Source organism: Coloeus monedula, assembly GCF_965178545.1.
Source record: "Coloeus monedula genome assembly, chromosome: 8".
Taxonomy (NCBI): domain Eukaryota; kingdom Metazoa; phylum Chordata; class Aves; order Passeriformes; family Corvidae; genus Coloeus; species Coloeus monedula.
Genome location: NC_138788.1, coordinates 4,709,393 through 4,724,291, shown reverse-complemented (window position 1 = coordinate 4,724,291; position 14,899 = coordinate 4,709,393). Strand labels below are relative to the sequence as shown.

At 44.2% G+C, this 14,899-nt stretch overlaps 2 protein-coding genes across 8 annotated transcripts in view; one reads left to right on the top strand and one right to left on the bottom strand.

The window, feature by feature from the left end:
• Positions 1-395: 395 nt before the first annotated feature.
• On the top strand, positions 396-6,471 carry HNRNPH3 (heterogeneous nuclear ribonucleoprotein H3). Of its 6 annotated transcripts, none has more exons than XM_082286165.1 (10): positions 396-576; positions 1,555-1,691; positions 2,225-2,363; positions 2,909-3,096; positions 3,503-3,589; positions 3,914-4,029; positions 5,275-5,410; positions 5,621-5,701; positions 5,786-5,872; positions 6,171-6,471. In XM_082286165.1, the coding sequence occupies exons 2-10, from the start codon at positions 1,574-1,576 to the stop codon at positions 6,245-6,247; spliced, it is 1,029 nt and encodes a 342-aa protein (XP_082142291.1). In that variant the 5' UTR covers positions 396-576; positions 1,555-1,573; the 3' UTR covers positions 6,248-6,471. The 6 variants fall into 6 exon arrangements, with proteins under 6 accessions (XP_082142291.1, XP_082142292.1, XP_082142289.1 ...); XM_082286166.1 differs by having other exon boundaries at positions 396-594; positions 2,909-3,051; XM_082286163.1 differs by having other exon boundaries at positions 396-594.
• A 3,272-nt stretch (positions 6,472-9,743) lies between these two features.
• RUFY2 (RUN and FYVE domain containing 2) overlaps positions 9,744-14,899 on the bottom strand; it is a 28,330-nt gene continuing 23,174 nt past the window's right edge. For both annotated transcript variants that reach the window (XM_082286158.1, XM_082286159.1), the window contains 5 exons: positions 14,575-14,704; positions 13,904-13,998; positions 12,556-12,604; positions 11,576-11,653; positions 9,744-10,745 (listed from right to left, as the gene is read on the bottom strand). In XM_082286158.1, coding sequence (XP_082142284.1) covers positions 10,602-10,745; positions 11,576-11,653; positions 12,556-12,604; positions 13,904-13,998; positions 14,575-14,704 — 496 coding nt within the window. In that variant the 3' untranslated portion in view covers positions 9,744-10,601. The remainder of the gene's footprint in view (positions 10,746-11,575; positions 11,654-12,555; positions 12,605-13,903; positions 13,999-14,574; positions 14,705-14,899) is intronic.

The following is a 14,899-nucleotide window of genomic DNA, read 5'->3' as shown; positions in this document are numbered from 1 at the left end:
GGAGACGTGGGCAGCCATTGCGTACGCCCACAGCGGGCAACCTTCCTCATTCTCACTCCCTCCCAAAGCTGCGCCGAGGGAGAGGGACACGCTGAGCAGGACACAAGCTCCAGAGCACGACCGACCACCGCCACCGCGGGCCTGAGGCGATGGCGGCCGGAGGCGATGGCGGGGCACGCGCGCGCCACACCCCCACCTTGGGCCGCGCGCGCTCCCGCTTGGCGCCAAAACGAGCGGCGCCGGCCGCGTGACCGAGGGAAGAGCGCGCACGCGCTCGGGCGGCCCCTCGGCAGAGGAGGCGGTGAAAGGAAAGGGCGGGAACGCCCCCTCCCCTACCCCGCATGCGCCGTCGCTCCCTTTCACCATCCCCCCGCTTTCCCCCCGTGAATCGCGCGTGCGCGGGAGCTGCCTAGGCGGGTGTGAAGCGGCGCGCGCTGCCAGTATCGCGATAGTCGCGCGGCCCGGACGCTCCGCTGCCCGTGGGCGCTGCGCAGGTGTGGGGCCCGCCGGACGGCCGGGAGTGAGCGAAGAGGCGCGTCCTGCCCAGCGCGAGCGGGTGCCGGGGCAAGGCCAGGGGTGCGCGAGAGGCTCGCGGTGAGCGGAGAGGGCGAGCGGGCCGAGCGAACGGCGGGGGGGCCCGCCCGGGGAGGGTTCCGCGGGCGCGGGGTGGTGACGGGGGGAGCTCTGGGCCCGCTCGGCGCCGGGTCGGGCCCGGCGCGCGCCCGCGGGCGGGGGAGGGGGGAGGCGGTGCGGAGCCTCGTTCCCGATCGCGGCCGCCATTTTGAGCGGCGGAGCCGAGGACGGCGGCGGCGGCGGCCCCAGGAAAGCCGTGGGCGGGGGTCTTGGGGCGGTGAGGGTGCACGGGCTGGGCGGCGCAGCACCTCCGAGGCAAGAGGTGGGCAGCGGGACGCGACGGGGGGCGCGGTGGTATCGGGGCAGGCGGGGGGCGGGCGCCCCGGGGAGGCGCGGTAAATGGCGGCGGGGAGCAGGCGAGGGGTCAGGGCTGCGGTGTCGGGAGGACGGTGGGAGGCGGGATCGCGATGGCTCCGTGCCTGACGAGGCGGCGATGGCGGCTCCCTTTGTGGGACGGTGGCGGTGCCCCCCCCTTAACACGCCCTCGTCTCACGCACACTCCCCCGCCGCCCCCGGCTGAGGGCAGACAAAGGAAGGCCTTGTGGTTCCAGCCCCTTTCTCAACTGTTACGCTCCAAGAAAAAAAAAAACAAAAAAAACCCAGAAAGCTTTACGGAGCGGATGTGAAATGTACTCTTAGTAAATGCCGAGCTTTACGTGCCGTGCCTGCCCACGTGCTGCCCGCCGTCCACGCGGTGCTCCCCAGTGGCAGGGCTTAAATCCCCGTGGTGGGTGCTTTAGATACCATTGGGATATGTTTAGACGCAAAGTTTGAAATCGGGAACAGAAATAAAGCTCATGATCCATTATGCTAGTTATCCAAATAAACAAAACCCACCAGGTTTCTTTTTAAGGGAGGAACTTAAGCATGGGTGGAATCTCAGTGGGTTTTTTTAATTTCTATTTCGTTGGGGTTTTTTAGGATTTAAATTAAATAAAAGATGGACTGGAGTGGAAAACACAATGGGCCCAATGATACAACCAATGACGGAACAGTGGTACGACTCCGAGGCCTGCCATTTGGTTGCAGCAAAGAAGAGATTGTTCAGTTTTTCCAAGGTACCTCCAGTATAGTCGGAGTGTAGTGGGTTTCTTTAGAGTTTTCTTGTATCTTTTATGTAATGTTTTGTACATGTTTAATACCTGTTAATGGGGTGGATGGGGAGGGATTGCGCTAAATTAGTTTGTCTTAAGTAAGAATTATGTTCTGTAAATGAACCACAGATAACCACAGATGTAGTAGAACACAGAATATATCTAATCTAGTCGAGGTGGGAAACATACTGTGCATATTGGGGTAACCTGAATGTTAGCATTTGGATCAGTTAAATTGCTTGATTGGTAGCTATATTTTCTTCGTGTAACTTAGGTGGTTGTATTTTTGCATAGTCTAAACAGAAAAGAAGTATGGCTAAATCCATAAATGTTTAATGAAAGATCATGGGCTTAAATTGTTGGGTGATGGGGGAAACAAGGTGGTTTTCTTTTTCGTTGTTGTTGTTTAGATATGCTTTAAGTATTTGCTACAGATGGGAATGTTTCAGCCTTTAACACTGTTCCCCTTGACGGGGTTATTTGTCCTTGGGTTAAAGGGTTGGAAATCGTGCCAAATGGGATAACATTGACGCTGGACTACCAGGGGAGAAGCACAGGGGAGGCCTTCGTGCAGTTTGCTTCAAAGGAGATAGCAGAAAATGCTCTGGGGAAACACAAGGAAAGAATAGGGCACAGGTGGGGATGGAGAGTTTGGGATGGTGTTAAATCTTTATTTTTTGGGGGTTGTGGGTCAGTAATGCTTTTGGGGGGTTGGGGACCATTGGGGAATTGGCTGTTTTTAAGAATTTTTGTAACTGATCCTAAGTTAACTTGGGAAATACAGTAGATTTGGGGGGTGGGGGAGACAGTATTGCACTGGGTAGTTTGCTAAACTCAGAAAATTGTTTCAATCGTTCTTATGTAGGGTAATTTGTGATAAATGCTGCTATAGCCAGACATTGTTTTTCAACAGTATGTTTCTCATACTGGAAAGACATGTTTTAAGCTTAATTTGTACAGCTAGAATTTTCACATAGTAATTTCTGCCACTGTAAAGTGGGTTTTTTTTAATACACTTAAGATTCTTACAGTTTTGAGGAGAAACTTAAGTTGTATGGTATCTCTAGTCACTACTATTGGCTTGTACATTTAGTTCTAGAAAACGTAGTATGGCCTTTTGTAAAATTCAGACTGCTTCTGCCTGTGTTCTTACTGGTACCTTGAAAATCCTCTTTTATTAGATATATTGAAATCTTCAAAAGTAGTAAGAGCGAAATCAGAGGATTCTCTGACATGCCAAGAAGAATGATGGGACAACAGCGACCTGGACCATATGATAGACCATTAGGAGGAAGAGGGGGTTATTATGGAGCTGGGCGTGGAAGTATGTATGACAGAATGCGTCGAGGAGGTGGTGGATATGACGGTGGTATGTTCATCTAATGAACACAGGTTCTGTTGGCAGTTTCATGTTTCTGACATACTTGTCAAGAAATAAGAAATGGCAGTAGCTGTAATGCCCATTAGGTTTGATGTATTTATCTGAAAAAACTTGTATGTATATATCAAAACATGTGGCTTAGTATTTAAGATGAACGTAAATAATAAGGGAGCTATTTTCAGCAGAATCTGATCTCTCCATTTGCATGTTTTAGTCTCTGTTATATAAAAAATGTATTTTTGCACCGTGTTCAGAAATCCAGGTTTGACAGTCTGCAGAGGCTGTTTCAAAGTGCTGGGTGCCCAAAGACTGCAAAATTGAGTGTTGTGTGTGCATTTCTCTGTGAATTCTGAGCAGTAATGTAATCGTTCCTTTCCTTCTCTCCATTGCACAGGATATGGTGGCTTTGATGATTATGGTGGCTATAATAACTATGGCTATGGAAACGACGGCTATGACGACAGAATGAGGGATGGGAGAGGTAAAAGAAATTAATAGTTTGTCTAAAAAGGTTTTCCTGTTACTTGAGTTGCAAGACACAGTATTTCCAAGACAGAAATAATAGCTTCATTCTGTTTTGTAAAGAAGGTTGTTTAAAAAGGGGAGGGGATTGGGGAATCGTAAGAAAAGGTAAATAGATTGCTTAGGAGGGCTTCTGGTTAAGGTTTGGGTTGATACGTGGGAAGTGTAAACACCGTGCATTCAGTGGTATAATTCAGTGCTTTCAGAAAAAGAGTAGTGATGACTTTTGGCTTTTCATGATCTTAGAGGTGTGTGGGTTTTTTTGGTTTGGGTTTTCCAATAGGCATGGGAGGACATGGCTATGGAGCTGGAGATGCAGGGTCGGGGTTCCATGGTGGCGGTCATTTTGTTCACATGAGAGGGCTGCCTTTCCGAGCCACGGAAAACGATATTGCTAACGTAAGTACCACGGGGAAAAGGGCTTCCTCATGCCAGCAGTGTGCATGTCCCTATCTGTCCTAGTCCAAACTCGGGGAGAGTTCTCAAGTCACTGCTACATTTGCTGACTAAAGCCATGGCCCTTCACGTGAGTTGCACAAAGTGAATGAGCTTTTATAAAGCTACTGTCCGAGGTGGGATTACCAGAGAAGTCAGCAAAGCTATATTTAACGTTAATCCTTGCACTCTTTGCTCTTTTCGTTTCCATAAAAGGTGTATTGCAGAGACAACAGTTGCTGCAATCAGTATCCTCATTTTAAGGCCTTCAGAATTTGTTTAAGCTTATCTGATTTTGTGAAAATGACAGAAGATGTGAAACTTAGATTGCTTAGTTTTGCATATTTGTTTGTTGACCTGAGACTTTATTTCAGGAGGGACAGGGTGGGAAGGCTGTAGAAAGCTGTGTTGGCTTGGAGAGGACTGTACCCCTCCCCTTACTCGTAAGAGATCAGGGTGATAGATAAAAGCACATCCGCAGGGTTTTGCGAATGTGTTCTTGTGTCAGTGCAGATGCGTTGTTTGTAGGGGAAGAAGTTTTTTTGGGAGACGAGGCCTGGTTTAACATAGCATGTCCTTGGAGAGAGGCTATATTGCCAGTTCCACGTATATATTATATGTGCAGAACTCCATTCTTAAGCTTGTGTTTGTTTTCTTTTGTGGGTGGGTTGGTTTACTTAAATGGAGGTGTATTTTCTTGTGTCAGTTTGATTGTTTCATTTAGGGGAAAGACTATTACAAGGGCTAAAAGTCAGGCTTTGATCTGGAGCAGTGAGGAAGAGCAGTCTGATTGACAGGCAGCTTTTCTTGAATTCCATGAATGCATCCTTGCATTGAGAAATCTGAAGAAGCCAAGCGAAATTAAAACCAACTGATTATATTCCTGTCCAGGATGATGTCGCATTTGACTGTGTTGTTTAGAGCAGTGTGTGTGGGTAGGAGTTGTTTGTATCTTTGCTTTCAGAGAAAGCTCCTCAGGCTCTGTAGCTGCAGCGCTCCAAGCTGTGTAGTAATAATGGATTGTAAACGTAGGTTGACCTGATGTTGAATGTCCACAATCACTAAGTAATACTTGAGAAATTAGTGGTTAAATTTATGTGGCAGGATGACATTGAATTGATGCAATGCACCACTAACCAGGGGAACGGATACAAAGTACCCGGCCTTGAATTCTACATTAAAGCAATTTGGTTTTTGTTTTTTCCTTAGTTTTTCTCACCATTGAACCCTATAAGAGTTCACATTGATATTGGAGCAGATGGAAGAGCTACGGGAGAGGCAGATGTGGAATTTGTAACACATGAGGATGCAGTAGCTGCGATGTCCAAGGATAAAAATCACATGCGTGAGTGTCGTGTTCCCTGCCATTTGGCCAGCCTCTAGCAGGGCTTTGAGCAGCAGATCCACCCTAAGGTTTTCCCCATTTACCACATTGCAGACTTGCTTGTTTGTGGCCTTCTGTCTGCTACCTGTAGGGGGGAGGGGAGTTGCTTTGTATCTCTGCTTCTGGTCTGGGAAATAAAATACAAAGTGAGGCTTTTTTTGCTTCTTACAGAGCATCGATATATTGAACTATTCCTGAATTCCACTGCTGGAGGTGGCTCTGGAATGGGAGGCTATGGCAGAGATGGAATGGGTATGCATCAGTTGCACACTTAGCTGATTTTTTGCCAAGTCTATTGAGTTCCAAGCTTGTAATGGTGCCCTCCTGGCTTTGCAGATCAAGGTTATGGCTCTGTTGGTAGAATGGGAATGGGTAGCAATTACAGCGGCGGATATGGAACTCCTGATGGCTTGGGCGGATATAGTAAGTACAAGTTCTCTTTTAAATGTTTGAGTGGAAACTGTAAATATCTGTTGTCTGACAGACAGGGGGCAAGGGTGGTGGGCTTTGGGCTGGGAGAAAAGGAGGAGCAGTGGTTTTTTGTAACTAAATCTTTGGGGACTTTACACGCTGTACTACTGCAGCAAATGCTGGTTAAGAGCGGTAGTGCTGGAGTATTGTTAGTGTAAGTTGTCCTCTTCGGTCAATTGTTCTGTATTACCCATCCCATTTTTTCTTTTTTTAAGGTATGTATGCGTGACCTTGTGTCAATTGTTTGCAGGTCGTGGCAGTGGAAATAGTGGAGGATACTATGGGCAAGGCAGTATGGGTGGAGGAGGATGGCGTGGGATGTATTGAAGGATAGCTTTGCTTCTGCAAAACACCTTGGAAGAAACAGTCTCTGGTCTACTAGACTTTCTTACAAAACTTAATTTCTTTTGTATTTTAAGAACTTTATAATGACTGAAGGAATGTGTTTTCACAATATTATTTGGTAAGCAACAGATTGTGATGGGAAAATCTGTTTTCTGTAGGTTTTATTTGTTGCATACTCTGACTTTAAATAAATTTTTATATTCAAACCACTGATGTTGATACTTTTTATACTAGTTACTCCTAAGGATGTATTACATATTCAAGACTACAGTCGGTTTAAAATGTTGTACTATGGTTCCATAAAGGTGGTTGTACTGTAACTCCTATGAACACTGATTCAGTTCTGTGTAATCTTGGTCTAGTGAACAAATTTAAACATTTACTTGTTTAAGGGGAGAAAGGTAGATGAATAGGTTAGTTTATTTGGTAATGACTTTCCTAAACCCTTTTGATAAGTTGTATGTAATAATTGCACCACGGCATAAAGCTGTGGAGGCGCAAAGGCGTTGTTCTGGCTTCTTCCTCCTGCTGTCAGCACCCCCCAGCAAATGCACACCTGTGTAAATGAGCAGCACCCGTTTTCTGCCTCCACACCACCAACCAAGCAGCCACGTTTCTTCCCACACATTGCTGTAGTGTTTAGAGCCTGCATTTCACACATGTAACCTGCAAATCAAACTGAAACACTAGCACAGCTTTTAGCTAACATGACATAGGTCAAATACTAGTTAATTTTAAGCTTTTTACTTAGTATTTTTTTTCACATACATGCTTTTAGGAAACGTGGGGGATTTGGAAGCAAGTTACTTCTTTTCTTTCTTGAATTTATTGTATTTAAACACGGTTCAGCTTTTTTTTTCACTGCACGGAGATGATTTGTCTGTATTTGTTCAAAGTTTGCCAAGCCATTCTACATAGGAGCTCATTAGAAGCCAAGATCTCTAAAGCATCTATAGGCCCAATACTCGCTCAGTAGCACACAACCCAAACACATTGATAAAACTTCTTGTGCATTTGTGACATGTAAGATATGTAAGAAACTTACTGTTTGAAGACACTTAACATACCTGATGTGTAGTGGAAAAAGGTATTTATTCTTCTGAGCCAGTGTGATCTCCCCAATTAACTGCTTTGTCCTCAATGCCTCCCTTAAAATGTCAAATGTGATCTTGGGTATTGCAAGTCTGTCACCTGTTTTGCTAGTACTGTGTTATATCTGTAATAAATGTCTTCTTGTGGGAGAGAGGAGAATGGAATTTATTTCACTAGAGAATGGGTGTCAAAGGGACTGGAAGAGCTGAAAAGGGTAACTGGCCTAGGAAGCTTTCCAAGCACTGGAGCAGTGCTGGCTAGGAAGGGGAGGGAAAAAGAGTTCTTAATCATTTGAACCATTATCGCTCTTCAGACCTAGGGGTTTGTTGGTCTGTTGCCAGGGAAGCTGAGGTGTTGCCCAAGTGGCAGTGGTAAGACCAGAGTTAATTCAATTGCAGGAAAAAATACCTCACAGGAAGGTGGAGGAAAGGTGCACTTGAAGGAAGCTGGTTTTTACCGTGGGTATAGCAGAGAGAAAATCCTGCCAGCTCTGCAGCGCCTCCTCGCTCGGGAACACCTGGGGTTCCATCTTGGGAGAAGCAGCCCTGACGCCTTTGGAGAGCAGGCTGGGGTTGTGCTTTTGAGCTCTTTTGTACAACCAGGCAATCTGCAAAGAGACCACTGCTCTTCAGTCCCAGCCAACGCAATTGCACTGTGCAGGACAGTGAGTCCTGCCTGCCCGCCCTGTCCCTTCACCCTTAACGAGAGCAGCGTTCGGCCTCGAGCTTTTCAGCTCCCTGAAGCAGCATTTAAAGGGCAGAGGAATCGTTTCTGAGAGCCGTGAGCAGAGGTTGCCCAGTCCGTGAGGCCGGGGTAGCTTCATGGCCGTGTATTAATTACAGCCTCGGCTCTGGCAGCGCTGGGAGCTGCAGCGCTCCGCTCCTGCCAGGAAGCGCCTGTGCAGCGGCCACGTGAGGGCTGCCAGGAAGGGCCGGGCCATCCCTTCACTCCCGGGCAGGCGCAGCAAACACGGTCCGTGAGCCCGCTGTGTGGGGCGGGGGCTCAGACCCTCGAGCCCTGCGCGGGGAGCAGCAGGAGGAACATCGGGTTGTCTCCGGGTGCTTGCTAACGCCCCCAGAGCAGGGAAGCAGAAGTCGCTACATTTCCCAAGAGGAATAAAATGCTGGTCTGATCCTGTCTGAACAGTTCCAGGCTCTCATGGGTACCCCCACAGTTCGTCCTGTGCACTGTGAGAAGGATTTGGAATCAAGAGCAAGGTTTTACAGAAAGACAAAGATACAGCATTAATCGCAGTGGTGTCCAAAAACCTTAAAAGCAGGCCAGGTATGTAGTTTGATGTCAAGGGAAATGAAACCACATGGAACATCCAGCATTCATTTTGTTCAAGCCAGAAGTCTTACCTGCAGTCAGTAACAGCAATCTGAATAATTATACACTTTTCCCATGCAAATAGGGCAGCACAGAGGGGAGGAAAAGATGGCAGTTAAGCAACAGAAATTAATTTATTGCACATTATGGAAATGGACGATATTCTTATTTTAAAAGATTGCCTATTTTAAATTATTTCTGTTTAGTTGCATACCTTTTGACAAGTTACTTATTAAAGCAGTACAGATTAGCTTTATCCTACCATCTCTGTCCTACACCAAACCCTACTGCCTCCATGCCCCACATACAGCCCACCTGAAAACACTCAGGAAGCATGTGAGCAGCACCTGATTGTGTCTTTAGCAGAGTACCCCATTTCCCAGCATAGGCAAAAGCTTTCTAAGCAACTTGAACAAGTCATAATAAAATAAAATACTCTGAATTACAAATTTAAATAAAGTAACATTATTCTCTTAGTTAAGTTGCAGATTACTTAAATTTATTTTTTTCCAAAAGTTATTTACAGATTTACAAGTATTTGTGTGATATTTTACAAAAGGTTACATCACGTCATTTTAAAAACATTTTTCTTTACAAAAGCTACATAAGCAACTACACTGAGGAGCTGAAAAGAATAGCTATGTTAGCTTTTAGGATATTCACTAAATTCCTATCCTCAGAGACAAAGCCAAGCTAAACAAAGTGCAAGGACAACTAAAAGACCTGTTTGCAAGCCTCCCTTCTGCTGTCAGCAATGCTACTCCAAGCCCATGGCTGAAGGAACTACGGGGCTGATAATTCTGGAGAGGGCTGGAGCCCATCCTAGGAGTGGCTAAAGGGAAGAGGGTGCAGTGCAGTGAGGTGGAAGTGACGGCAGTTTATCAAAGGATATTATTTCTATTTGCCTATGGAAAGAATAAGGATTTTCTGTTCCAGCAAAAGTTACCGTAAGTGTCAAGAGCTCTAAAGTGCTCTGCAAAAACATGAAGTTTAGGAACCAACTCTGAAAGACAGTGACAAAATAAGGAAGAACCTTCCTGTCCAACACAAAAAGGATGTGGTCCCCAGTATTTAATCCCAGTCTTTCTAGGTGGTTTCTAGAGCTATGCAGTGACTACACGGACAAGCTTGAGAGCATGACTTGCATGAAAATAATGCAGAGACTTGTTCAAGGTTACAGACAATGTCAGACGAGGTCTGTGATGAACAGCTCCCTTTTAATGGAAACACAGATATATCAAATTAATAGTTCATGTGAAAAAATCATTCAGCAAAACACACCTTCCTTCAGCAAGTGCCCTGAGGCACTGTTTGTTCCCTGCCTGACAAAAGCTCCCCTTACACCTGTGACTGCACAGAATAGAGCTGCCAGTGCAATACTCTTGGATGTATCAAATCCTGGTAATGAAGATGAAGTAAACTAATACACGGTATTTGGCAATAATTTCTCAGACCACTGCATTAATTGCCATACTTTTTTCCAGTACAATTGAAAACCAGCTACTGCATGGTTTTGCTTCACAACAGCCTATTACAGGCACACTCTGTGGCAGGATTAGGTTGAACTTGTGGCACATTAGCCTGTAAGAGTATCACCTTTCTCCAGATCATCTTAACAACTAAAATACTCATCCAATACACATTGACACTGAGTCTCCCATATAAACTGCCCTGCTTTCTCACAGAAGAGCTGCTGAGCCATTTGGCATCTGGATTTTTTTTCTTTTTATATGTGCATTTTCTACATTTGGGTCCCATTTTCTGCATTTGTTTCAAGAGGAAGCAGAGCAGTAACTCATCCACAGTACCTCAAAATTGCAACTCTACACTGCTTACCTGAAAGTCTGGAAATACTGCTGTACACTCTTTAGTGGGTGTTTACAGGATGAGCTAAATACCAGAATTTATAAATATCTTATGGCACGTTAGAAGAACACCTCTGTATAAGTATTGCATGGCAGGAATCACAGACTCGGACAGGCTTTGGTGAAGAGGGCAGAGGCAGTTCATTGTCAGAACAGGCATTGCAGAAGATCTCCCCACAGTTCCTACAGTGATGCTAAATAATGGGCAGAAGATTAAAAATTAAAATTTACAACAGAAATGTACCTGGTAATTGGATACCAACAACCAATACACACAAAGCAATCCAAAACGTAGTTCCTTTCACTTCTTGGGTTGGAGAATGGAGTTGGTTTGCAAAAGATAACTCATCTACATCCCAAACTATGATGCAATCCTACACAGATGTTTGTCTAGGATTGCACCACAGACAGATACATGGTCTGTCTAGGACCACCTTATATATATATATATATTTTTTTTTTTTTAATATATATATATATATATGCTTTGAAGTTTTTATTCAAGACCTGGATTAAGAATATATTCTGCTACATAAAAATACAGCATGAACAATGATATTCAAAATGGTGGATGCTTCTGTCAGGTAGGTAATTGAGATTTAACATAGAAAGGTAAAGAAAACTTCCTGCACACATTAATAAAGCATGGAAATTATTGTCACATTTTACTTTAAAATGACAATAAACTCATATTTTCTTACTCTATTGTATAAAAAATGCCATAAAAAGACTTCTACACATGTCAAATTCTAACAGTGCCAGAGCTGATAAGAGTTTAAGATAACAATTCCACAAAGTAGTTAAATAATTTTTAACTAAGCTGCTTTGTGGAACTTCACCAAGACACTGTTTCTTTTGAAATTAGGGCCCAGCTTCATTGTATGTTATCAAAGAACTAGAAAAACAACTGAAAAATAAATCTACATTCACCTGATCACTGACATTTCATGCCACACCTCTAAGATAATTAATAATTACATAATACTTGTGAACAAGTTGGGAGAAATTTTGTTTTAAGTTTTACCTTCCTTTTGGAAAGTGAAAATTCCTTTTCACATAGCTTGCAATGAGTGGCCTCTTTGTCCTTCAACCAAACCTGGCCCTGGAGAAAAAATTATCATAATTTTATGTATCTGATGAAGTCAAACTTTGAGCTCCAGGGGACAAGACAAACCAAGAGCAGAACATTCACTGTTTGAATGCTCAGTGCCCTGGGACCAGTGTAATGTCACAAAGACACTCTAAAGCAGCACAGGACTGCTCCAAAACACTGCAAAACCTTAGGGGCCAAGACAGAGCATAGGTGCAAAGAGAACATAGTAAAGCTGGGAAATGGCTGAGCTGGAAGAACAGTAAGGCATCCAAGCCTCAGAGTGAAGCCTATGTCCCTGCTCATCACATGGGAACAGTCCTCAGGATGCAGGGAACCAAAACCAACCAGGACAGTATCAAGAACTGTCAATTTCCTTCTGTTTAAACCATTTAATAAACCCAGGAATCTGCTCAACCATTTCAGACACTTTTACTCAGACTGCAGTAATGTACCAGGTGACACCAGATTATCAAACGTGCAGACAAAAATCTCTGCTCTCAAGTGCTCCCTGCTGTCTTTAGAAAGTCCCAAACCTGTCAACATTACACATCACATTTTAACAGCTTTGGTGCTACAAGTTTACTTATTTCCTAGGATGATCAAATATTTACTGATCACAGAGGAGTACTATCTGTTTAAGCTCAGCTGGCTACACATTCTGTCCCAGATACACTCTGTAAATTAGAGAAGGGTGTGTGCCATGGCAAGAAAAGTGCCAAAATGCATAGCTGTGCATCAAACAAGGGCTTTTTCCAGGGGGTTACATGGAGTCTGTGGTTCTCTCCCACTGGAGAAATCATACAATGAGCCTCTCTGGAGTAGTCGCTCTTGGAGAGAAGTCTTCTCAATCTTATGAAAGATTTCAAAAAGAACAGTTAAAAAAAAGTTTATTTTCTCAAAATGCTACTGACCTGCAATGCCTTGTTCGCTTCTTTTATATCTTCTATTTTCAGCTTTGATCTAAAGAATAAGATAATGCTGTTTCAAACTTCTACATGGTCAGTTATGCTCTAACAACTTAAAAATCTGGTTTGAGAACTTAAAAAATTTTAAGCCAAGTCCTCTGAAGAAGACCACATGATGTCATCACGGAGGAAGCAGCCTCCCCACAGCCATCCAGTGCCAACCCACTGAGAACTGAGTCATGGGAGACACACACAAAGTTATTCTATAGGGCATCAAAGGCCACATAAATCACAGGAGAACTACTGAGAAGACAGAGATGATTAAATGAAACCTCAATACCATGTAAAAATAAGGAGAGTGGGGCTGGCCAGGTGACCCCTTCCATCCTCTACAGACTATGCTGGTTCTGCCTGGGATAGAGTTCATTTCCTTCCCAGGGGCTGCAGGGTCTGTGTTTTGGATTTGTGCTGAACACAGGTTGATAACACAGAGATGTTGCTGTTATTGCTGAGCAGGGTTTACACAGAGCCAAGGCCTTTTCTGCTCCCTGTAGGGCCACGCTGGGGAGGAGACTGGGGGTGATGGGAAGCTGGGAGGGGACACAGCTGGGACAGAGGACCCCACTGATCAAAGGGGCATTCCAGACCATGTAGCTGATCATCATGCTCAGTATATCCAGTGGGGGAAAGGAGGAGGAAGGGGGGTGGGGGGGCACGCCAAGGTTTGGAGTGATGGAGTTTTGTCTTCCCAAGTCACCATTCCACGTGATGGGGCCCTGCTCTCCTGGGGGTGGTCGAACACCTGCCTGCCCATGGGAAGCACTGAATTAATTCCTTGTTTTGCTTTGCTTGCAAGTGTGGCTGTTCTTTTCCCTACTAAATTGTCTTTATCTCAACCCTCAATGAGTTTTCCAGCTTTTACCTTTCCAATTCTCTCTCCCTGGTGCAAACAGTGGGGAAGTGAGTGGGCAGCTGTGTGGGGCTTGGTGTCTGGCTGGGGCTCAAGAAGATCAGCACTGCCCTGCTGGAGCCAGAGCTGTTACCTTCTCCTCGAAGCTCTTCTGGGATTGCCACAAATGGCAAACCAGGCAACTGTTCTCACTGCAGAACAAAGCCTAATGCCCTTCAAACCAGGATTTTCTGTTCACAGCACTGTCATTACCCAGGAACTTACAGGTACCCCACCAGCCAAAAATAAAAATTAACAGGCCTGACCTAACTAGACATACTGACTTCTGATAATAATATTGTCATATACTGTCTAATATGCATGACCACTGTCCCACTATTTTTCTTAATTCAAGTTTACATGACAAAAATAATATGTATAAATGATCATGAATAATGAAATTACTCGCTCAGCTTGGATGCCAGTTCTTGGAGAGCAGCTTCTTGGTCTTCACATATGCTTTTCAGTTGCTTGTTCTTTTCCTGAAGTTTAAGGAATTCCTTAAAACAAAACAAACAAAATAAAATTAAACCAAATTATTCTCAAATTGTGTTTGCCCTACTGCCTAGAAAGCTGCTCCTACTGAAGCTGCTCTTGCTGAGAAAGCCAGGTCCCTCACACTATTAAGGTTCCAAATCCAACCTGAACAGCAACTGCTCAGGATTAAACTCTCTTAGACTCCAAGAGATAAAGAAGCATTTCTGCTTCTGTAGCCTACTCGAGGAAGAAAATAAACCCAACTGACTGGAGAGCCCAAGACCACTAGAGAGCCATGGGTATGGAGTCAGAGAAAAGCTGAAGCACTTTCTGGCCTACACTGAGAAGGCAGAGCCTTCAACACAAATGAGAAGGGAAAACAACTATTTCATTTTTCCTTATCCAAAGTACTGAGTTCTCCTCTGAGGACTAAATGGGGAGTAAAAAGCCCACTTTTTTCCTTATTCTATTTGTGAGAATACATTAATGTAATTTTTCTTATATATTTGCAGAATTTTTTTAAAATACCATGTCTAAGTCCATAATTAACTTTGCAGTCAATTTCTAAATTACTAGTAAAAATTTGCTCCAGAATTTACTTTCTTAAGATTAACTATTTCTTGGGTCTCTGTTCTCAGATGAGATACAGTTTCCTTTTCCTTTTGAAGATCATCCTCTAGGGTTTGCCGCCACTCTTTCTCTATCTTCAAATCTGTTTCCAGCTGAAGCCTAGAACAGAGAAAACAAAACAGAACAAAAATCACTGTGCACAACAGTATCATTTTTAAAAACAAGACCAAGTTTATTTCTGCGTGCAATAGACTATTATCATAATAAACTATTAACTTACATGTTTTCTAAAACAGAAATAATGTGTCAATATAATGATATTTTAGATACCAGTGTAATAAACAAAGCACTGTC